Consider the following 25,333-nt stretch of genomic DNA (forward strand, 5'->3'; position numbering starts at 1 on the left):
AGAGGCCATAAAGCTATCACTCACCATGCAGGTTTAAGTCCTGCGGTGCAGTGTAGTGCTCGTGAGGATGACCTTCAACTGGTTAACAAGGGTTCAAGTCACCACGTCAGCTAACATCCATCCATGAGAAAGATGCAGAATCCCTATCAGGCTGACCTCTGCCCTTCACGTGGAGGGAGAGCAAGCAAGGAGAGAAAAGCCTGCAGGAGTCTGATTTTATCATTTCCATTTCTATCGTGTATGAATAGAAATATCTGGACAAATAAGTAGTACATTATTCGCAACACAAGCTACAGTATCATTCAGAGTAGGACTGGGTGTATAGTGATAACTTGATTGTGCTGGCTAAATACTGCTATGCAAAAATTATGTTTTGATTTATGCACTAAATGTCGAGTCATGTAGTCTTGCATTTGTCAAAGTACTCTGTAAATAAAATGGGCTTTGCTAATCAATGGAGTGGCCCTCCTCTCTCCAGCTTGTTGTGCTTTGGAGAAGGACGTTATTAGGTTAGGAGCCTGTCTTTCCCTCTCTTTCTGTCCTTCTCTTCTTATCTTGTGTTTTGTTTTTTAACCCTCTTGGTTTCTCTGTCTGCGTCTTGCCATTGATATTCCTTCTTATTTATTTTTGTCAATTTTTTTGTCCATTAAGTCCTTGTCTCTCTGTCTTTCTCTCATAATATTTGCAAATATTGTTAGGCAAAGTACAGAAAAGGCAATTTAATGCAACTTAATACAGCCATCCTGAACTGTGACGTTTGTGTTGTCCAATTTTCCCATTAACTGTGATGTGGTGTTTTGTGAAGGCATTGTTTGTGATGAAAAACAAGCCAGTAACCACACATTATGTCCTTAGATGTGTCATATTCAACCACTTAAACTCCTCCTTCCTCCTCATTCCTAAATTTCTGTTGCTGTTTTTGTGCTGATGAAGGCTTGCAATACGGGGATAAAACTTGGGTGCCACTTGCATGGGATATTTGATGTCACAGAGTAACTGTTTGTGACTACTGGACATCAGTTTATGTTCATGTCGAAGCCTGAATATTCTGTCTTAATTTTGATCATTGGACCAACATATTAACAGTTAAAGTAGTACTCTAACATTTTGCCAAGAATTAGATGAAAATATTGACACCAGTCTCACAGGACATGGTTACATATGAATGTATTCTACATAGTTAAACCTCTGACTCTTGTATTTAGATGTTCCTCAGGGTTCAGCATTGGATCCACTATTATTTTCATTTTTATGCCCCAAATCATCTGTGCATCTGTCATTCTGATCCTGTCTCATCTTTAAATATGTACTAATGCCAGGTTTCCTAAAGTCTAGTTTCAGTTCACTCAGTATAATGACTCTCTCTTTCTTTCCCACTTGTACTGGTCTTTCCTGGATGTCAGGGAGTCATTTAACCATCAGGACTTTTCACCAGGCCAATGTCAATGTTTTGACACATTCAGAGCTGTAACAGCTACAACAAGGAAAGAACTCATGAAGGTGTCCAGCAAGCATATCTTGAATAGTTAATTGAAGGACAGGATAACAGGACAGCTATGGAAGTTAAAACATAAAAGCAATGAGAGCCAAGGGCTTGCACTTCCTCAAAATTAACAACATTATAGCTCATGTCACAGTACAGACGAGTTGTACATATATGATTGGGACAGTTCGATAAACACATTAGTTAATTTGTGTAAATCCATTTGTGCTTATGCGGTGACTCCTAATCAGCAAGCATCTGAATTTTATTCACCATGGACACATTGTGTGAGGTAATACAGCTGCCAGATTTCCAAATGAAGTTACACAGGGAGCTTGTTTCCCCAAACACAGTTGATCAAAAGCATTTAATTATGGAGGCTAATCTGAACACAGTTATAATGACTAAAAACTGTTTTTATTATTATGTACTGCATCAGAATTCAAAATCATTGTGTCTTTTTTGCTCTGGTGGTGATGTAATATTTCAGAAGTAATATTATTTATTTTATACCAATCGTTTGAGAGTGGAGGAATAGAGAAACGATCACATTTCTTTTAGTTTCTTTCTTTCATATAAATGCAAGAACCGTCCCTGCACAGATGGGCACTCTAACACCAATCTACAAGAGTAACAGTTATTATTAAGTTACTAACACCTGATTCTGCCAATCGAACCAAAATTGAAAAAGTTGGCAAGCAATAACAAATAGATTTTTATTCTAAACTGGGAAATGTTTTCTGTCTGCCAGTATCTTGAAAATTAATTATAAGTGCTTATTGATCGACTGGGGTTGAAAAATGAAGTGATATGTTTTTAACACATTTTTGTGGAAGCATAAACTGGTTGTGGCTTTGTTCAGACTGCAGGAAAATTAAATTTGTTTTGCAAATGAGATCTTTAAGACTGACTGTCTGCATCCTCAATCTGTCTGCATGCCTGAGTAACTACGTATGCTAGTGACGCCATACAAACAGTCACACTGTTATATCGGTGTACAAAAGCCTCTCCCAAAAGTGCCAGCAGACAACTATGTCTTGTCACAAACAGTTGTTGTCTATGCTGTCCTCCATATTGCTCTGCTAGTAACAGCGTGGATTCCGCTTAGTCGCCCTGATGCACTTCCATCACTCTGGATTTCACGTCATTGCTGTTTGTTGCGTTGTGAGTGAGGCAACAAACTAAAATCAATCTGGATACAAAATGAGTATCTCAAAAAACAGTTTAGGGCTGGGAGTCTGAACAAGGCCTAAGATAACTGGGCTAAGGGTCAACCGCCATGTGAGTGACTCTGTGATGCCGTACTTGAGCTTAACTCTAATATCAGCATGCTAACATCCAATGGCAAGGCTAAAACGCTAAGTACGGGTAGTACAGCTGAGATTGATGGGAACGTCAATAGTCTTGCAAGTATCTGGCCAGTCACACTGGACAAACTGAAATTTTGAGCTGCTTGTGGGGCTTGAGGAAAAGTCAGAAGATCACCGGTGTCATTAGGATTCATCCTCTGCACATCATGAATGTCCGTACAAAACTTTATGACAGGACCAAAGTGATGGATTGCAGACAGACAGAGATTGTTGTCTCTAGATCCATGCCGCTAAAGTGGCTAAAATGTATCATAAAATACATAAACTCTCAAGGTGTTAGTGCCATCATTGTTGTATGGCCTGGATAAAATAAAAAAAAAGCATATGGGGAAGTAGCGGGATCCTGTGTCTGTGCATATAAATCATTTGATAACAGATCACTGTATATATTCTCATCAATATTCGATCTAGCATTTCAGGCTGTATCAGGAGCAGTTCCAACACTTTTAACGTTATCAGAGCAAACCTAAGAAAAAGAGAAATGAAGTGAACGTTTTGTACCAAACAGACCCACTTACCCCTGTAGGTGAACTCAGACAGTCACCACAGAGTGGGCAGTGCCCTGTAATACCTGTAAGAAGTGGATAGAGATGAAGGGAAGGAGAAAGGTTGGTATTGTTCATCTTAATGCAACACATTAATACACTGCACCACGAACTCAGTGCACTGCTAAGTACTCAGAGCAATCAGCTGGCAAAACTACAAAGTCACTGGTACCTTGGAGCCCCTGCACTGTGAGAATGCAGCTCCATCTATATTTGCATGCACCTCAGGGTTAGAATAAATGCTCAATGAATTCAGATCCTCGACTTTAATAAATGGACTCAAATATGAGGGAGATGATATAAACCCTTTAGACATCTTGTGGGTGTTCTAGCTCTCTCTAAGTCAGATGGAAATAATAGTGTTGAGGCAGCAGGGAGTAAAAACACATGAATGTTTGCATGCAGAATCAGAAGACACATGCACACACGCACAGACTGAGACATGATTGAGCAGCCATGAATGATGAATTCATGCTTGAGGAGGAATAGCCAAAGAGGTTTGATGAGTCATGTAAAATGGAGGCACAATATAAATTATGAACCATACTGTAGACATCTAGGGAAAACGGGAAAGCGGTTGCGTCTTTGTTGTGTGGCTCTTGCTTCATCTTGCGCTCTCCTTTCTTTCCTCGCCTCTCTCTTCTTTCCCTTCCTCCCTGGCGCCGTCTCTTGGCCCGGCTGAGGCGGAGAAGCTCGCGGGCCGATTATGAGCTTTTTAAAAGGTGGCTTCAAACTGCACAAGCTGCTGTGGATTTATCTTGCCAAGCACTTTAGAGACTCGCCATTCTGGACACACCACTGGCGAGCGAAGATAAAGCGGGCGAATCCTCCCCTCTTTCTCTGATATCCTGCCTCGCTTTGAATTGCGTCACAAGGAGCAGAGGGTAGCCCTCAGGTCTACCTGCCAGACCTGGCAGCCAGCAGTGAGTCACACTCTGCTTCCTGCCCTGCTTGGCTGCCTCTCTGTATCTGATTCAGATCAGAGTCAGTATCAAAAATGCAGAAAAATGGCACTGGTGGAATCCCACAGACATGACATTTTTATGTGCTAAAAGGTTAATAAATACCTTTTTCTAGCCTATTTCAGCACCAGAATGTACTTACTGATCAGTGTTTTTGAGAGGGAATATTGCTTTGTTTGTAGTTTAATGTATTTAACTCTCATTGTAGCTTTCCCATCATTCTTTCCTCAATGCCAAAACCTATTCTCCTCATCATCCCTGGAGGCATGAAATACATCTCCACGCTCAATAGTGCCATCTGCTGTTGTGCTGTCATTCACACTCCTAATGCAGAGTTAGTGCTGCCAGATGGGTGTTTTGTAACTACAGATAAACCAGGGTCAGAGACAGGTCTGCTCCAAATTCCTCTTAAATCACAAGCCGAATTAATGTGTGCAGTCCAGGAATCAGCAGCTGATTCCTGGACTGCACACAATCACTCATAATGGACGGCAGAATGGATTTCTAGTCAGCCATTCAAAGCAGGTTAAATATCCCTTTGGTACATTGACCAAAAGGGTATTCATCCTGTTTGCAATGTGGTGTCAGACGAGGAAGTCCATTCTTAAATATCTGCTCCCCACCTCCAACACACACACACAACCAGTACTCATTCCACTTGCGATTTGTGGTTTATGTTTTAATCAAATGGCACATCCTCTTGAAAGCCTATTGCTTCACTGAATCAAAGGCTCATCCCTCAAGACCAAAGCAATCTTGCAGACCTTGACCATAAACAAAGGTCACGGTCTGAATATGCCGCAGTAGCCACAAATAGATGCCTGCCATGTTCAGCTCATTGTAGCATTTTGATTGTGTCAGCAGTGATGCTGCATTCATGTCTTATTGTTTAAACATGGGGGAAATGGCTAGTAGTGGCCTTTAACTTGTAATTCAGAGTCAGAGATATCAAGTTTCTCACACAGATGATATCTCTCCCTTGGTTAAAAAAAAAAAAACTTACCACAAACTGTCTGCAGAATGGCTGCAAATGCACCACCACTGGCAGATGCATAAAAATAAAATCTAATATTAACACCAATACAATTGATTCAGCTAAGTTAAAAGGAAGTAAACGCTATTCGTTTGTATCTGATTTCACTTGTTATGGAACTGCTGCAAATAAGTAACAACAAAAGTTTAATATATCTGGTGTGACTACAGGTTAGCAGAGGAATCAGCGCCAGACATGGACAAACCATGAGATGTTCTTTTCTAATGTGAGGAAATCAGCATCAAATCTCACCAAGAAAATTCAAAGAGAAACTAAGGACCCTGTTTTAGATCCAACACACCCTCTGACAAATCCAAAAAAGGTATTCTGATGACTGTCCACACAGCTGACAGGTGACTGTTGTTTTTACATGGGACTTTTCTTAATCCCAGGTTTTCTGCATGTGGTGTCAGGCAAGAGGACTTCCATTCACCATTACCACCCCTTTCCTGAAATGTATGTGTTCCAGACTGCCCACTTCTACCCACAGCAAAGTTTAAAGTGGCTGCTCTTGTCAGATTTGCGTTGTGTCCCACATGGGCGATGGGATCCCAAACCCATTGCAGTCCTATAATGCGTTCCTGTCTGCAGTAACGTAGTGCAATTATGTTCTCATCCTTTTAACCTTAACTCTTTCATTTGATTTTTGGAGATCAATTTGCCAAATGGTTGTCCTGTTTGGTCATTATGAGCTGACATACCTTGTATGTGTAAAACCAGTGAACATGTTTGGGTTCAGTCATTTTAATATGACTTTGCTTAGTTATGTCTGATCAGTTCAGGTAGTGTTTGTTTATTTATTTATTTATTTATTTATGTTTTTTGGGCTTTTTGCCTTTATTGGACAGGACAGCTGAAGAGCAGACAGGAAAGAGGGTAGAGAGTGTGAGGATGACATGCAGCAAAGGGCCACAGGCAGGAAGCAAACCGGCAGCCACTGCAGAGGACTGATGTACATGGGGCAGATACTCTACCAACCGAGCTACAAGGCTGCCTTGGTAGTGTTTATTCTTAGTAAACAAATGGTTGACTTACGTTTAAAAGTAACTTGTGTGTGTGTGTGTGTGTGTGTGTGTGTGTGTGTGTGTGTGTGTGTGTGTGTGTGTGTGTGTACATATACATATATATAGATACATATTCTATATACAGCTTATTTTTCAACCGCCTGCTCCTTTGCACTGCCCACTCCTGTGAAATTTGTTTTCATAGATTTCTGAAAAATAATGACAACGATGACAATTTGGTCTAGAGCAGTGGTTGTCAGTCTGGGGGTGGGGACCAGTAAAGGGGGTCACAAATGAGAGCCAGGAAGCAGCTCTCAGTGATGCTGCGCCTTAGAAGACACAAAGGTTGAGAACCACTGGTCTAGAGCACAGGTTTTATGGATTTTATGTGGAAAAAGGAAAATAACTTATGTTCTACTAAACACTACACACTGTGATCATGATAGTGTAACAGTGGCTGTACATGGAAGTTACTATGTCAAAAAAGTGGATTTAGTGTGACATCTGTAAGATGTCAGTTACCCATGGTTTCCATGGTAACAAAAAGCGCAATTTATTACTACTGCAGACACTCCTTGAGCAGCTACTTTGTCAGAAATACAACAGAAGAGCAGCTGCTGTATCAGCTTAAAGTGCAGCCAAACAAATTCAGTGTTGTAATAAAGACAATCAGTCACTCCTCTGTCTTTTTCCATCATGCCGTGAGCAACTGCAGTCTGATTTAGACCAAAGTGAAGTGCTTATTTTAGCAGTTATTGTTAAAAAATATTCTCAGGGATGAATGACTGCTAACTTGTTTTTGGTGACACTGATATCACAGCTGACACCCATCTCAGAGTAACAAGAGGGTGGTTAAAAATGCATTGTACAGAGCAGAGTGGATTGAGAATGTGTGTGCTTGTGTGTGTGTGTGTGTGTGTGTGTGTGTGTGTTTTCTATCAGTGCAGACCCTGGAGGCTTGGAAGCAGTAGCAGCAACAGCAGTGCGCTGGCTAAGTTTCTGTTGCTGCCTGGCATGTCACTGAGGGTTTATGTAAGAGCACACGCAGGCTCCATCTCTCTCACGCAGAAATACACACACACACTCACTGTAAATACCCCAGCAATGGATTATGCATGTACTCCCTCTCTCTCGATCCCTTCTGCTCACCGAAGAAGCATCATTGACGAAGCAATGCAAACAGCCATATGCAGCGACAGCCAGTGCTGTCAAGCCGAGGTCCTGCTAGTGTGTTTCTCCAAATAAGCTTGACTGCATCTGACAATGTTAGCAAAGGGATGCATGAAACATAAGGCATTATTTACACAGCCCTCTGGTTCCACAGTGGAATGACAGACACCGTAAGACACAAGTCAAAGCTAAAGCAGCCTCATTTTTGACTGTATGGCTAATGGGAAAATACAGATCTCAAATGCTTTGAAGGGCAAAATACTGCCTCAGAGTGACCTCTAAAACCTGTATGCTGGGGAGATGAATGACCAATGGGAAACCTGCTACGTATTGTTGATAACATTAGAGACAGTGCCTGTAGGACCCTTAAGCGAGGAGAGATGACCTTGTAGGCTTCATGAAAGCTGGAATGGAAATATTATTAAGCCTCAGACCATAAATTCTTCATCTATTGTGTTTTATCTTATTGTGTTCTCTGATGTTCCAAGTTTGATGGTCACTGAGCAGTTACATGTAGAGGGAGGGGGTCATTTTTCATTTGGCACCAGTCCTGCAGGTAATGATAATATTTATCCATGGGGAGAAATGATATTGAACCATCCATATTGCACAAATGAGCTCAGAGGCTCCCAAAAGTGTGTATATGTGAGAGTGTGTGTGTCACTGGAATATAGGAGCATCAAGGAGAGCAGAAAGATACAGAGAGGGATGGAGATGGATTTGGAATCCATCAGTGGAAAATAGAGGTACACGCTACAGAGCATGGTATCGCCATGGCAGCGGTCCAGGGCAGGCATCATGGGACAGTGAGTGCATGAATGATCACCCGTTGGGTCATCTTCTGGGAGATAGGATTGACAGGGAGAGGTGTGTTTTGGCAGGTCGGCAGCTTGTCTTGCTTTTCTGTCTACTGGCTTTGTTAGGTGTGATTAACTACAGCAGGCAGAGATGGTACTGGGTCTTAATTATATGGTTTGATCAAGATTATTTGGTCATATTATTTAACAATATTTAACATTAAATGCAAAAAATACAAAAAATAATCTGTTCTTCCTTTTGATATATTCCATGTTAACATATTCATAGAACTGAATATTCTGTGGTTGTTAAAAAATTAGTGAATTTTGTCAAAAATGCCGGCGCTGGCTGGCAACTTTATTAAAAATGCTGGCTGGGAAAGAGTTAAAATAGTATTTAATCTGGACTTTAATAATATCAAACAAAATTTATGACACTATGTATGCGTGACGTTTAGTCAACAATGGCTAATTTACATTTACAAATTCCTCTCTGTATAGTACTTTTAAGTTCTTCTGGCGGGGTCCGCCTTTCCCATGTTGTAAGACAAAGGGATTCACAGGAAATGATATGGAAGACAACATTAACATAAAAAGTTCAGTATTGTTACTCCATATTTTTAATGTTACGCCTAATAATAATTTTGTCAGTTGAAAAACAAAAATTAGCTGCTCACAATATAAATAAAAGTCATTGCTAAGCTAGCAAGGCTACTGAAACATAGCCTGCATTGCTGTCTTCCTCCTTCTAATAGAAAGATTCTTGGAAAGACTTGGACAAAGTTTGACAAAAAATCCTTATTAAAGGTCAACATCTAGCTTTTTGTGGAGCTTTCAACTTATTTTGCAGTTCTCATCAGTGAACAGAGTTTGCTCAGTTGTCATGGGATAGCTATTTTCAATACATACGAGGTACTTATTCATAGACAGTGTGTTATGTACAGTTGATGGTGGTCAGCACGCCCCTGGTTTGGAGAAACAGGAGAACCGATGCAGGAAGATAAGTAATGAGCTGCTGTGGACAGGCACAGCAGCATATCCACAGCACGTATTTTAGCCACCAGAAAAAAGGGCCATCTCAAAGAATCAATAACAGTTTAAGTGTACGCTATATTTAGAATATTTTCACCGCTTTTCCTTGCTGTCAGACAGCCTTTTCTGATGGGAAACCGCTGTTATATAAGCCAAATATCACTTTCCCCGAACCAACCAGACTACTCTGGCAAAAATAGCAAGTTGCTGGTCTACCACTGCCTCAATCTGTTAAATTGTTTGTTATTGTGTGACTTTGGTGAATCTGATATATCCTTTAAAAAGACAGTTCTCCCCATGTACTGAAACTATGAGTCCCTTGCAGTGGCTGTGGGTCCGACCCCCATATGTATGTGCTTGCATGTGTGTGTATTTTGCTTATGTAACTGTGGTTTCCCATTGGAAAAGGCTGTCTGACAGCTAGTTAAAGCAGTGAAAATATTCTAAATAAATCATACACTTAAATTGATATTGATTTTTTTTTTTAGGTGGCTGTCAAAAAGCAGCTCATTGCTGTTTCTGGAGGTGTGCCAGCCTCACCAAGTACCTTTTACAACCCCACTTCAAATAATCTGAACTAACTAAATACTGAAGGGACTTCATTTCTTCTGAGTTGATTGAACCCTTCACTAACTTTAAGAGGTTTTGGCTGCTGATCAAAATAATATATTTTGAAATACACTTTATGGCTATTTGTAAATTGTGAGATTGACATTTTTACAGTTAAATAACAAATGAATGAACTGATAAAATGAACAACAGATCAAATGACAGAGTAATTCAGTAATTCATAGTTAGTGGTGCTTTATGACAGCAGGGTGTCTCAGTTGGTGGGGAAATGCCCTCAAACTCCTTCAATCAGATCCCAAAACTACTTACAACAGGCTGCCTCAGATCAGTTACCCTTTTTTTTAAAAACATTTTTTCGTATTTTGTAAGTACTCAGATAACAATAATCCAGTTACATGCAATCTGCAGCTCCCCAAACTGCAACAGAGTGTGCCTATAGTAAATAAATCTTCATCGCATTTAAATCCTGACCCTTGTGAGCTCATCACTGGAAGCTTTTAAGCTACAAGATGTCTGTCCGGCTTAGCTGTTATCTGAAGAGCTGGCAGCTGAACGCAGGCCGGCCAACTGAGCACAAATCTGGATCGAAACGTCGCTGTTACCTAACTCCCAAGTTATTTTAAAACCAAACACAAGTCATTTGTCGCTTGTTACTGATGAGCCTCTCATTTGAGGGATGCTGTTGAATCACTGCTTGGTGTTTTGAGCTGTATTATTCATCTGTTCTCTGATCTCGCAGTCAGTCACTGTTCTGTCACTGTGAAACAGCCTTCATTTACGTGTGACTGCTGAAGTGTGTCTTTCTATTTCGTGCTATTTCTCTCTTTTCTCGCTGCCTGTCTTTCTATTCTCTCGTCTTCGTCCCCTCCCTTCCTCCTCCCCCTCCTCTCTGGCTTTCCTTCTCTCTCTTGGTTTTTGGATCAGCACCAGTGCCAGCTTGCAGCCTGATTATGAAGGCTTTAATGTTCCATTTAACAGCAGCATGTTTTTGGTTGTGTGTGTGTGGAGGTTGAGTGCTGGGTATCTGTTTGACAAAGTAGGCCTCGCCACACACTCATTGACACACAGACATGGCGACATTAGCCTTTATTAAGCCAGCTGTGCCTGTTCGCCTGGCTCTTCCCTGAGTGGACAGAAACGTCTGGCACTCAGCCTGTCCTTTGATGGCTGACTCCAAACAGCCGTATCAAACAGCCGTAACGGCAAATCAGGAGAGGAATAAGACTTAATGGAAATGTTAACAGCCTAATATCCGTAGCTGTAAAGGCGAGGAAACGGTGGCTGCAGGTCCTGACTGGGGCATTTTTCTGGTTAAATGGTAATTGTGTGCCATCTAGTGAAGGTTTTGTTTTTCGACAGCTGCTTCTGTCTGTTCCTCTGATGCCTGACGACGCTTTTACAAGTGTTGGAACCTATCTGATGATCTACAGCTGGAACAATTAATCGAATAATCGATTAATGATCATTTATTAAATTAATCGCTGAGTCATTTTTTAAGGAAAAAAAGGTCAAAATTCTTTGATTCCAGCTTCTTAAATATGAATATTTTCTGGTTTCTTTGCTCCTTTATGACACTTAATTGAATATTTTTGGGTTGTGGACAAAAAACAGCATAAGAGGATGTCTTGGGCTTTGGGAAACATTTTCTGACATTTTATAAGCCAAACAACCAATTGATTTATCAAGAAAATAATCAAGATTAATCAACAATGAAAATAAAGTTTAGTTGCAGCCCTAGTCTGATCTCATATCAGTATCTCGACTCAATATTGATGTAAGGCAACCAATGGGTATCAAAGATGCAATTTTTTAATTTTATTTTTTCACTTGCCCAGTCAGGCTGACATGGTACATGGTATTTTAATGCCCCTGGCAGGTGGGCAATCCTTATTGTAGAGCCCTGACAACACTGATCCACAATGCATCATGGGACATTTGTGCAAATGAGAGCCATCTGTCAGCCTATCAAATGGTTTAAAAGACATTATTACACAAGTTACATTACACAAACTATACAAGCTTTCCTGGCAAAGTTCATGTAGTATTATCAGTACTACTACTACTACAACTGCTAACAATAATAATAATAAATATCAAGAAAAAAAGAGTGCAGGTATTGATATACTGTTGGTATTGGCAGTTATCAGAACTGGAAAAGGTGGATCGGTACGTCCGTAGCTTTTACATGTGACAAAGCCAGATAAGATGAACCAAAGAAACTCAGATGGAGGGATTTCACAGTCTCATCACTCTGCCCCACTTTTCCGCCTTTTCTTCTCTCCGTTTTTACATAACAAAGTGTTTCATAACTTGCCAGATTGTCGAGGAGCTGCAGTGGCTTTCTCTCCCCCCCCCCCCCCTCCCTCCCATCATCAACATCTCTCCCGCATCACTTCCCTGACACCTTTCCTCCCTCCCTCCCCTTCCCTCCCCTCCCCTTAAAACCTTCCCACGTCGTCCCATCCGTCCACGTGCTTCCTCCTTGTCCCTTCAGGGCTCGGGACAGATGAGCAGGGCCATACAGGGGCAGGAGGAGGCAACGCTCGTGGGAGGGAAGCCACGTCGCATTTGTGCAGAAAGCATCAGTCGGTGTCCCGTTCATCCTGGCAGCCCCCCCATCCCGAGGGGGCTTCCTTCCTCAAATTAGTTTGGCTTCTCTGGAGCAGAAGGGCAGATTGGGACCTGGATCGGGTTGGGGGAAGGCGAAGTCTATTGATGTCACACTCCCTCCAACACTTTCTCTGTCACACTCATTTAACTCTCCTCCTTCATCTCTCCTGTTTTCATTCTTCTGTCTCTCCTCATCTCTCTGCATGGTGACATCTCCCTCTGTCTCCCCCACCTCCCCCTCGTCTCCTCTGTCTGTTAACTTCTCACTGCAGTCTGATCGCTTTGCTACTGCAGCAGAATTTACATGGGTGGGACCTTATTGCAGATGGGCACTTTTGCAACCCGAACTGACTCTCACTGTCTAACCCTGTCTTATTTATCCTGCTCCTCTTTCTACCTCCCTCCCCTCTCCACTCCCATTAGGATTCATGGCCTCGACTCCCCCCCGTCGTGACTGCAGACAGTTTGTTCATGCTGGGGCGGCTTCTCTTAGGAGAGGCTAGGGCAGCGTCCTCGCCTTTTTTTTTTAATTCACCTCTGTTTGACGAGACAGTCTGCTCTGCACACGGGCAAGGACACAGTGTAGAACATTCTTGTACCGCCTGAAACAAAAGTACACGTGCCTCTGATTTGCTTGCTGCATGAAACTGCAGCACATTTTTCCAGCTGGTTTCAAAGTTCTGGCTTTTTTTCTGCAGTTTAAAGCTACTATAATCAAAATTGTTGCATTAATAATAGATGAAATGGCTATTTAGTATGTGAACGGGGTCGCTCTCAGTGATGAATCCACAGAAAATGATCACCTGACTCTGCGCTTTCTTTCAGTTTTACAGATATTTTCTGTGCCTGTGTCTAAACTCAGTGATTTAAGGTGCCGGTAGTTCACTTAGTAGCAGTGACTGTGGGTTTGATTCCAACCTGTGGCCCTTTGCTATGTCTCCTCCCGCCACTGTCAATCTCAAATTGTCCTATCAAATAAAGCCTAAACGTCTAAAAATACTTTAATTGTTTTGGTTTTATAGCCAGCAACTATACACCACAACTAGCAGACAGACAAAATAGTTGAGGATGTAGCAGCAGAACAGCCCAATATTTCCCTCATGAGATGGTAGAGACCACTGACATATAAAGATGAACGCTGCAGCCCCACTTCCTCCCACTGTACAAAACCGAAGCCAAAATATCCCTGGTACGAGTGGTGCCATCTTGCACTGGTGACGTCATTTGGAACCAGAGTCTGCACTGATCAGCGTCAGAGCCGTACTTTCGATTTCCCACCCACACAGCTGGCTGACTGAATCGCAAGCAGAGTTCAGCTGTCAGTCATGAAATGAAACCACATTTTTATAGCATTAAATTAAACCGATTAAAACCAAACTGGTGAGAAAAACAAACACCAGAACAAACATCGGTGTGATAAGAACGGCCTAAAATGACAGAGATCACGCAAGAGAAAAAATTATTTGACATGTAATGTGATGTTTTAGTTTGGTCCATGTCTTATCTATTAAAATGTAGGGATCCGGGTTTATGACCTGTCACCAGGGAGCGATGTTTGGCTTCACTTCTGGGGAGCTCTCATGTTGACCATTTCTATATACTGTCAATGGTAGAGACCAAAAATGAAGCTAAAAGAGAGTCAATATTGAACATACATTCCTCAGGATTATGTTACTTCCTACCTGTTGGATGTGTAAATAAATAACTGTTCACCATATCAGCTTAAAAGGCGATGATATTTCAAAGTTGTATTCACAACTTGTTTCTGCTGCCCCGAAATGGCCAAAAAAAAAAAAAGTTATACAAAAAACATTTTTTAAATCCTGTCTTACTCATTCAACTTGACGTCCTGCTGAAAAAGTACACTACTTCTCATCATTTAGTCCGGTGACATTTGCCGACAGATAAAATATTTGAACGACTGGTGTACAATACTGAGTGGCATCTTGCAAACACCTCATCTCACTCACCCCTTCTTACAGTTACAGTGGCCATGAACCTCATGCAAAACACAAAACACCATATCTAAAGGCAGTGTTTGGTTTGTCTTTTCTGGGCTACTGTGCGACATGGCGTCCTCCATGGGAGGAGACCCGCGCCCTCTGTAGATGTTAACGGCTCATTCTGAGGTAGCAAACACACAATGATTCTTATTTTCAGGTGATTACACACCAAGTCTGTTCAATAACCTTTGACGCTGGATGTTTACGTTTCCTATGTCTGATCTCTAAAGTTAGAAATTTTAAAAACCGTAAAACAATGCACCTTTTTATTTTGTTCTCCACTTCATTAGTTTTTGTAATTGGTCAAGAATTTTTGAAAATAAAATTACAGAAAAAAAACAACAAACCTTCATGATCCTAAATCAGAAGTAGCTGGTTGTTTTAACAAACTAAATGTTTCATTAACACCGTTTTATGTTCAGTTTGACTCTCCTAAATTCCCTCTGCTTTATCAACCCGAGTTAAACCTTTTTAATAAAGTAAGTTTCTCTGTGCAGACATATCCAGTGAATGTGCTAATTAGTGTCCCTCTAGTTTGAAAAATCATTTCTTTATACTTCTTTTCATGTTTATAAATGATTAAAGGCTGATCATTGAGGTCATTAACGACCCGGTTTGGCCCGCAGGCGGCCAATTAAAGAGGCCTTTTATACAGTGATGAAAACATACAGTTTAATTTCTGCCATATTCTGCCAATAAATTCCAGTGAATCATACACAGTGGAGCTTTGAAAACTCCTTGTAGTTTGTCTGTCCTACTCAAACAGCTTGACAGCCTCTGGCAAAAATACACTACTTGTCATCATTTAGTCCCGCAAGTGTCAGTACAAGCAGCATCTGATGACATTTGCTGACAGATGAAATGTTAAAATGATGAAGGTGCTTAATTTTTTCTGAGTTGATTCAGCCTCACTTAATAAATTCATGCTCAAACTGTTCACTGATATTTTATCAGTGCTTCCTTTGCTTCTCTCTTATGCAAAGATACTGATCTTGTAGTTTTTACATTGATACGAAATAAACTATCAGACATTTCCTCAAATAATAAAACAGAATGGAATGTCTCTTCTGGCTCGTTGCATTTCCTTGATGAAGGCTGAAACCACAACACCAGCTCTCTTTCATGAACACACGTCCTCAGAGAGCAGCCTCGCTCAGCTTAGATTACCCATCGGCTCTAAGAGTTTTTACCAGAGAGGTCAAGTGGAAGGTTATGTCTAATGAATCGCTCGGCTTCTCGCGGCTATCCACAGGGTTCGGGGTCCACAGTGGATGACGAGCTGAGCAGGGGCTCAGTGGTCACCCACAGCGTTGAATTAACCTCTGACCTTGTGTACATGTAGCTCGGTTATGCAGTGATGACATGGATGTCTTGGACTGCTGACACGCAAAAGAGCTTTAAGTTTGAGCCAATACCAAGAACAGAGCTGATCCATAGCATTTTGTAAATTATACAGTGGAGCCGTAGGGCTGCAGCCTTTGGCATCATTGTTCAAGAACAGATTACAGTTGAATATAATCCTTTTTGGCAGAAACTTTCTACATGTGCAAAGGGCAAAAAACTTGTGTTTTTCATGGCACTCTCTTACTCTGTAAATGGTTTAGGCTCTTCTGTTGTCCTGTTGTTGCACCCTGGTATTAGTCTGTAGAATCACATCAAAGAGAAAGAGTTAGTATAGGAAGTTTTTGGATATATTCTGCAAAATCTTGTGAATGTAACTTGAATTAAAATCAAGTTTAACAAGATTTAAAGTCATTATAATCAGCTGGTAAAATAAGCTGCACAAGCCAAATAGTCTACAGCTTTGCTCGCAGCTTTGTGGCACAGCAGCGCTTTGAGCTAAAAGCTAAAAGTAGCATGCTAAAATTCTCAAAATGACAGTTCAAACTATCTTAACATAAAACACAACACTGTGGCTGATTCATTTTTGTATGTATTTGGTTGTAAACAAAAAAAAAGTATTGAACAAATTAAATTTTATATAGTTTTTAAGGGGTATAAACCTATAAAGTGAAGTTGTGACAGAGGAGGTCCTGCAGCTGGAGTAATTATGTTCAAGTCACGTGTGTCAGGACTCAACTGGTGTGTGTGAAAGTTTCTGTGAGTGAGTGAAAGGCTCCTCCAGGCTGCTGTGTGTCAGTGACCCTGACCTTCCTGTGGCGGGACATAAAAGAAAAGACAACTTCCCTTCAGGGATCAATATAATGTAATTGTTGTCGCCTACGTTAGAGCTAGAATTTTGTGTGTCTCCTAGGAAAGATTGCAGGCTATAGACAGTTTCAAATGGCAGGTTTCCCAGGGTAACTATAAACTATAAGGCAAATCTGCAAGACGTCTTTAAGCCTCCTTGCAATATGGATGGTTATGCAAACATACACGTGACGAATGTTAACATTTATTAAGGTAGATCTTAAAAGAACTGGATGAGGACAGAAAATCAAAGGTCACTTAATTACTGCAAGTAATGAATGTCCATTGATTTTAAATGTAGATAGTTCTTTGTTCCCAGATAACGTTAATCATCATTAATCGGCCCTTTTATTGCATTTATTTATTGCAATTATACAGGATTTGGAAAAATACGATAATGACCTCACTCTTTTTTTTTTTTTTTGGTACCAATTTCCTGCTTAATATTGATGTTCCTTTTGGATGATATTTGCACCACAGAGAGCTCATGAGAGAGCTCTTAGATGAAGTTTCCTACATCCAAAACTACTGTCATCAATAAGAAATTGAAAATGAAAAATGAAACTGAAAATGAAAATGAAACTGAACTTCTACTTATATCCTCTGTTTCTTCCTTTTCCATTTCAGTTCTTCCCATACGGCGATGCATCTAAGTTTGCCCAGCACGCCTTCAGGACCTTCGACAAGAACGGCGACGGCACCATCGACTTCAGAGAGTTCATCTGCGCGTTGTCCATCACATCACGAGGCAGCTTCGAGCAGAAACTCAACTGGGCCTTCAACATGTACGACCTGGACGGAGACGGCAAGATCACACGGGTGGAGATGCTGGAGATCATCGAGGTAACACAGCGTGAAATCATCTTGGAATAATCTTTTTTAGTGGAGCTAAATAGATTTGAAAATTTCTTTTCAATTGCCTCCTTGTACTCGAGAAGGAATTAGCAATCTTTTTCATGCAAAAATGGCAGAAAATGCTGGTTTCAGCCTCTCAAATGTTTATTTTCATATTAAACTGAAAATGTTTGGTCATAGACTGACCAAACAAGACATTTAAAGACATCACCTTGAACTCTGAAAAAACTAGAATAGACAATTTTCATTATTTTCTGACATTTATTTTCATTCATAGATGCTGCAGCTCTAGATTAAATATGACAATTAACTAATAACTAATTAACTTTGTTGTTATTTGATAATCACTAATAAATAATCTAGTTTACAGGGCCAAGTAAAAACTAACTACATTTCTGACCCACTTGCCCCACTGGGCAAATGAAAAAAAACACAAATTTTGAACCCTGAAGTGGGGTTGTATGAGGAACTTATTCATACTCAGTGTATTACCCACAGGCTAATATAATGGGGATTTCCCGTCAGAACAGACTGTCTGATGGCAAGGTAAATCAGTCAGAAATGTCTGACATGTAGTGCGCATTTAAGCTGATTGAATTTTTTTAAGTGGCTAAAATACATTTTGCTTCTGACCCTGTCCACAGCAGGACATTTCTTAGCTTCATACACTGGTGCTCCTGCTGCTTCTCCAAACCGCCATCTACTGTAGCTAATACACCGACTATAGATAAGTACCTCATACAACCCCACTTCAAAAAATCTGAACTATCCCTTTAAGTAGCATCAGCGCATTTATTGTTGATACTTTTTGATTTAAAAAGTATATAATTATGTTTAAAGGAATAGTTTGACATTATTCTTACTGGTTTCATGTTAAGAGATAAATGAGAGGATTGATATCATTCTATATGTTTGTCTGCTAAATATGGTGCTGGAAAACAGGAGAAACAGCTAATTTAGCTGAAGGTAACAAAATCCACCTACCAGCATATTTATTATACAGACATGTAGAGTTGTATTGATCCTATCATCTTGTTCTCGACAAGAAAGCAAATATGTGCATTTCCCAAAATGTTCAGCTCTTTCTTTAAGGTTCTCCTCCTTTGTTATGTGGCTACAGTTGGCAAGCAATACAACGCCATGTGGCTTCTGTGCTGTTTAACCTGCTGAGTCACAGGCATGCAGCACTTTTGTTTTTTTAATGCTTAGTTAAAGGTTATACAGCACAGGGCTGCACCTTCAGGGCCTGACAAGACTCTAATTATTCATAAACAGGAATTATATGCAACAAGAGGCCAAAGTGCACGTTCACAGCAGACTCATGTGGAATTTGGGGCACTTTGTCTCTGCTTCATGGATAATATACTCAGGCAGTAAGAAACAAAGCACATTAAATCGTCTATCAGCATCATCTCTTCTCACACAGTGATTCTGAAATCACTGTGCCTCAGGTAACCATATCTTTCTGTGAGATATATTATATTACATAGGCTAATTTCCATTTCTCTGAAGTATTCAGGCTGAAACAAACAGGTTGTCAGTTGCAACGTCTCCTCTGCATTCAACATCTGAGCAGCAAAGTCCACTAACAAACTGCGCTTCCACTGATCCGTACATAGTATAAATATAGAATAATATTATTCATGCATGTGTGGATGCTTGCAGAGACTAATCTTTCACCTTCTGTTCTGTCATGTGGGAGGACATCAGTAAAAAAAAACAACTAATAGCACAGGCTGTGGTTTCTGTGCGTCCGTATTATTATTATTTGGACAGCACATCACACTATCTGTACAAATACAAACTCCAAGGCTTCAAAAAGGCAGAGCTGAAGCCCACTGACAGGTGATCCAGCTGTGCTACATCTGTGCTGCTGTCACGTACACAAAATTAGGGCAGCAACTAAATTATTTTCATTGTCGATTAATATATCGATTATATTTTAAATGCATCAAAAAAATGTCAGTCATTGTTTCCCAAATCCCAAGATGACGTCCTCAAATGTCTTGTTTTGTCCACAATCAAATATTCACTTTACTGTCAGGAGTAAATAAACCATTAGTTTCCAACTAATCGTTTGATCAGTGCACCTCTACACAAAATAAATACATATACATATATCATCCATCAAAAATAAACATAATAATGGATTTTACAGCAGACATAATACAAATTCATACATGTACATTGATCTCAAATATATGAAAAACAAAGTACTTCTACACCAGTACAAATTAAACTCATTATCCCAGGTCTTTGCAATTGTCATTATCTCCCATTCATTTCTTTCTTTTAACTTTCTTTCATAATTATCTTTTCTTGTGACTATTAATGGATGATGAAGGACATGAAGGAGCTCAAAACCAGTGTTGTTGAAGTGTCAAATATATCAACCAAGCAGCACAACAGTGTTCACTGATGTATTTTGATACATCATGATGTAGATTTTGATCATCTCGAAAACCCCCAAAAACAAAACAATTTATATCTAATGCAAGGATGACAAACACCTAAATTATTGTGTGATTTTTTTTAAATCATAGCTTTCCATATCGAATGGATTGCATACAATAGCTGCATATAGAAATGTCTTGTACTTATATCCCCATATTTTAAAGTTACACAGTAGTAAGTAAGAAATTTTCCCTTTCCATCTAATACACAAGATTCTTGCGGGTCCTGGAAATCCTTAAAACTTGAATTTCAATGTAATGTTTTCAAATGTTTTTGGATAAAGTGCTTGAAACTGCTATAAATTGTACTTGTATTACTTTCATAATGTATCACTCTGACTAAAAGTTTAGGTTTTTAGTGACAGAAATAAAATAATTCAGACAAAACCTACTTGCTTTTGACTTTTGCGCAAAATTAAGACAAGGCTCATGCTGCAGGTGGCTTTTTCAATGAGTGTTGGCTTAAAAATCAGCAAAAAAGATGAGGATTTTATTGCAGTTGAAGTTAATTGTTTAGTATTTGTTGGACCAGTTATCGTCTCAGCTATGGTATCTTAATGAATGTTATTAATGAATTAAGTGAATAGTCCAATTACAGACAGGTGACACATTTTGAAACATGAAACTTTTTTGTGTTCCTTGTGAATTTGTCACCCTCAGTTAGAATTTTGTTGTTTACAGCACAATAATATCTAATTTGATGAAGAAGTGAAACAGGAACGAATCAGTCTGAGCATCTTAATATAAATTTACCACAGCTGTGAGGTGCTGGAAAAACTCGAAAATACACCTTGACAACACATGAAAAGTGCTTGAATTTGACTTTGTGAAAAGGTGTAGTAAATTTGAATATATCATTCACAAAATAAATATGATTATCTAAAGTTTTCCCTGCATCACAGGGTTTTTTTTCATTTGCCTGGGCAAGTGGGTCAGAAACTTGCCTGAAGTCAGATTTTACTTTGCTTATCTATGAGCAGTTATCAAATAGCACAAAGATCAAAGTTAATTGTCATGTTTATTCTAGGCCTGCAACGTCTGTAAAATGTCAGAAAATAGAGAATATAATATCACAAGGAGATGTCTTTAAATGTCTTGTTTTGTCAGTCTGTAACCAAAGATATTCAGTTTAATATGATAATAAACCAAGAAAAGCTGGAAATCTTTAATATTTGAGAGGATGAAAATAGCATTTTCTGCCATTACTGAGTGAAAAATTGCTAATCAAAATACTTCTACAGCTGGAAAGTGAGTTGCTGGATTTACTAGTCACAGGGCATTTTACCTGTTTCTGTTGAGCCCTGCATCCCTCACAAGACAAAGTAAAGGAAGCATCAAGAGACTTGAGATTCACTCAATCTCCTCTAAAAAAAAAATCTGTGGCCCTCTGTCTCCCCCTGCAGGCGATCTACAAGATGGTGGGCACCGTGATCATGATGAAGATGAACGAGGACGGCCTGACGCCCGAGCAGCGGGTGGACAAGATCTTCTCCAAGATGGATAAGAACAACGACGACCAGATCACGCTGGAGGAGTTCAAAGAGGCGGCCAAGAGCGACCCGTCCATCGTATTACTGCTGCAGTGTGACCTCCAGAAATAGGCCGGAGGGCGAGCGGAGCGCTCCACCAGCCTGCCACGGACTGCACAGAAAGAAATTTCATGTTCCATTCAGTTTGCAGCTATTTCCACTGAAAAAAAAAATATATATGCTTGGACTACCTTTCAATGGATCTGCTTCTTGTGTTTGAAACACTCGTGTGCATGAGAATGTTATTTGCTATAAAAAGATCTACACACAACATACAACAGGAGCGTGCGGGTGCAAGAGCGCGGGTGCACACTCACACCACGAACACACTAACAGTACACACACGCACACACACACACACACACCTCTCACGACATATGAACACCTCGCACAAATAATATATATATAGATATATATAATAAATATGAATATATATTTAAATTATTCAAAGATCAACTGCCAAAATGTGAAGTGTGCAAAGTATTTTCCATACAGTTTCATTCTACTGGAGCTTGCGCATCAGTGATGTGCTACGTTGAATTTGCCGCTACTCTATTTATCGTTCCGAGTTTACTGACGCTAGCTGTATGTGTTTCATAATACTGAGTAATGTCAACTGAACCAAATTCCTATGATAATGTATCTGCCTCCAATAAGACACTCTTATCCATCGTCTCCAATATTAGCTCCGAGAAGACATGGATTTGCGTTTGTCCAACTTTTTTTCCTTCCGAGACATGCTTGTACTGTCAGTAACGAAAAATGTAAACGTAGTTAATTTGCATGCCTTTAGGTTCTGCCTTAACGATCTCCTCATTTTGCATCCTGTAATCGCAGACGGAAAGCCTTATCAAAGCAGCGCGGTGACACTCGGGAGCAACCGTGAGAAAAGATTTTTACTGAGTAGGGAGGGAAAAAAAAAAATCACATTGCAGTAGGTCCTTCTACAAGTATCGTCGTATGGGATGTAATTTTTTGTGATCTGTCGAGACGTTTTTTTTCTTTTGGACTGCTTTAAGTGTGGGAGCATGTTTCCTTGTAGATTAGCTGTAGTATATGTTGCTAAGAACTGAACCCCCCAGCCCCCCTGTTGCATTTAAACACACCATCTCATTAGAAATGAGCAGATGTTGAATGTGGAGGAATCCATCATTTGGAAGCGGAGATAAAAAAGTGATAAAGTGATAGATTTTTTTGAAGGATTGGAGGCGAGTGAGATCGGACGTTTATAGTAGGATTCCCCGGAGAGTGAATTCCCTTAGCTGGAGTCAGTCATTAGAATAGAAAGAAGAACATTGTTATCAAACTTAGTTACATGACACCGTCACATCCACTTTTTTCCAATTAGCCTGCAGGTTGCATATCAACACAATAAATTCAGAGTTTTTTTTTTTTTAGACTCTTAGAGTGTTAAGGCCCGCGCAGCATTTTAACTTTCTTGTTTGTCTTTTTCAGTGGAAGTAAGTGAATGCTAAGTAGTGAGAGGAGCAGTGAATGGAGTTTCATTACACACTGTACCTAGTAGAGGACAGCCCTTATACTGTAAAGCCATGTTTTTAGTAGGTTGGACGATTCGCCTTCCCTTAAACCCTCCAAGTATTTCCCCCGCACCAATCAGTCAATCTTTTTGTACTTTTTTACTCCCCTCTCTCACACATTGTACACGTACTGATGCATACAAAATGTAGAGAAGTTCAGCGTGTTATACCTCTGAATAAACGATCTGGAAATAACCTGTTAGCCCACTTGTATCTTTCAAGAAGTTTACCAGTGTTTTAAGAGCTTGAGGAGGTCAAAGGAGATGTGATGTATGTAATAACGTACAGTATTGCAATAAAGATCCAGCATACCAGTCCATCATCATCTCTCAGCAGTGTGGCTCGTTCCCCCCCGTCACTTTCTAATCTGAACTTCTTTACATGAACATCTTTGGCCAGACAATGTTTCTAATTCCAACTCTCTTATTACTATTATTGCTATCAAGATACCAAATGTAAGCAAAGGCAAACGTGTACAAGGATTCTTTTGTAGCATGTATTGTGTCCCTGACGACATGGCTGCACTACTCCCTGTGTTGTGATTTAATCTAATAAAAGGAACTCTATGGGCTCTTGTCTGGTCTGTTAACTCAACAGTCTCTTCAGGCAACGTCTGCATGTTGTACATCTACACCTAGACCAGTACTTCTTGATTAATTCATCTGTTTAACCATTACTTTTTCTTCATTAAATAAGTCAACTGCTAATCCGTTACTGTTAGGTAAATATTTAGACCTCTTAATGAGTTATTTAAGCTATCTATTCATTTTTTTTTTATCCAGTTCTTTTACTTAGTTATTTCAAATACTTAGCCATTACTTTTGGCTAACTAGTTAAACTGTTTATCAGTTACTTTTAGGTAACTAAACTGTTTATCCATTTCTTTTGGCTAACAATTTCAACTGTTAATCAGTTACTTTTAGCCAATTATTTAATTTAACTGTTTATCCATTACTTTTAACAATCTGTTTAAACTTTTTGTCTTTTTTTTTTTTTGCTAACTATTTAGATTTTTAATTAATCAGGCTACTTTTAGCTAACTGTTTAAACTGTTTATCCATTACATTTAGCTAACTATTTAAAGTTTTTATCCAATACTTTAAGCTATCTTTCATTTTCGTTTATCCAGTTCTTACAGCTTATTATTTAAACTGTTTTATCTATTACTTTTGGTGAATTATTTCCATTACTTTTAGCTTTGCATTTTCTTTCCCTTATCCTCTCATTTACATACTAGTTTCTTGTATCATCTCCATGGCAACATATTGTATGTCTATAAAGCAGTGATACTCACTGAAGGCCTGGGGTCTTACAATTTATAATTCACAATGAAAATAAATTGTTTCACACTGGAATTTTTATTTATTTATTTATTTTTACCTCGGCCATTGTTTGCAAAATTGCATATCAGTCGGCACACACTAAAAGACAGAAGGTTAAGTTAATAAGTCACTTTACATGAAAATAAAGCGTTTCAAGGAAAGATTAGCCAACTGACAGGTCAGTAGGAGGTGTGTCCTGTACACTCAGCTGGCAGCTCACTACTTACTGTAATAAAAAAAATAAGACATGAAAATGTGGTACAGTCAAACAACATATTGATGTACCCTGAAGTATTCAGAGTGTATTTAAACACAAATTTGAGGTACTTGAACTTTACCTTTTTCTATTTTGCATTATGCTTCTGCTTTACTAAATTTCATTTGTCATTTGTAGATACATATTTTACAAAAACAAACATCAGTCTATAAAATATTTACAGTATACATTCACATATTAATATAGTATAAAAGCCTTTTTATACTGTAGATTACTTTACCAAGAATATAAATCAGTTGAAAAGTTCTTGGAACTGCTAACACATTAATAATAATAATTAGTTCTATTAATCATAAAACAGTAGAGTAAACACAGGTGTTAGTAATGATACTGATGAAGGTCGGTGCTGCTGTTGAGTGTGTTGGTTCACTGTGACTGTGATCAGTATCATTGGTAACACGTTTACCCTACTATTTCATATCGTATTGAATATGTAATCATATAGCACGCACAGGGGTCACTTTCCTGCATAATTAATACTTAAAATGTTAGAGAAAGGTGAAAAATGTCCATCACAATTTCCCAATGCCTAGTATAAAGTCTTCAGATGTATATTTTGTCTGTCCAACTCTCAGACATTCAGTTCACCA

The 25,333-nt window shown here is 39.4% G+C and overlaps 1 protein-coding gene across 1 annotated transcript in view; it reads left to right on the forward strand.

The window, feature by feature from the left end:
- The window catches only part of vsnl1a (visinin-like 1a), a 43,043-nt gene extending 21,239 nt beyond the window's left edge, over nucleotides 1-21,804 (forward strand). The window contains exons 3-4 of the mRNA XM_084737363.1: nucleotides 17,397-17,612; nucleotides 21,481-21,804. Coding sequence (XP_084593489.1) covers nucleotides 17,397-17,612; nucleotides 21,481-21,678 — 414 coding nt within the window. The 3' untranslated portion in view covers nucleotides 21,679-21,804. The remainder of the gene's footprint in view (nucleotides 1-17,396; nucleotides 17,613-21,480) is intronic.
- The last annotated feature ends 3,529 nt before the right edge of the window (nucleotides 21,805-25,333 follow it).

The sequence above is a fragment of the Lutjanus erythropterus genome, chromosome 15 (assembly GCF_056507025.1).
Source record: "Lutjanus erythropterus isolate fLutEry1 chromosome 15, fLutEry1.hap2, whole genome shotgun sequence".
Lineage (NCBI taxonomy): Eukaryota > Metazoa > Chordata > Actinopteri > Lutjaniformes > Lutjanidae > Lutjanus > Lutjanus erythropterus.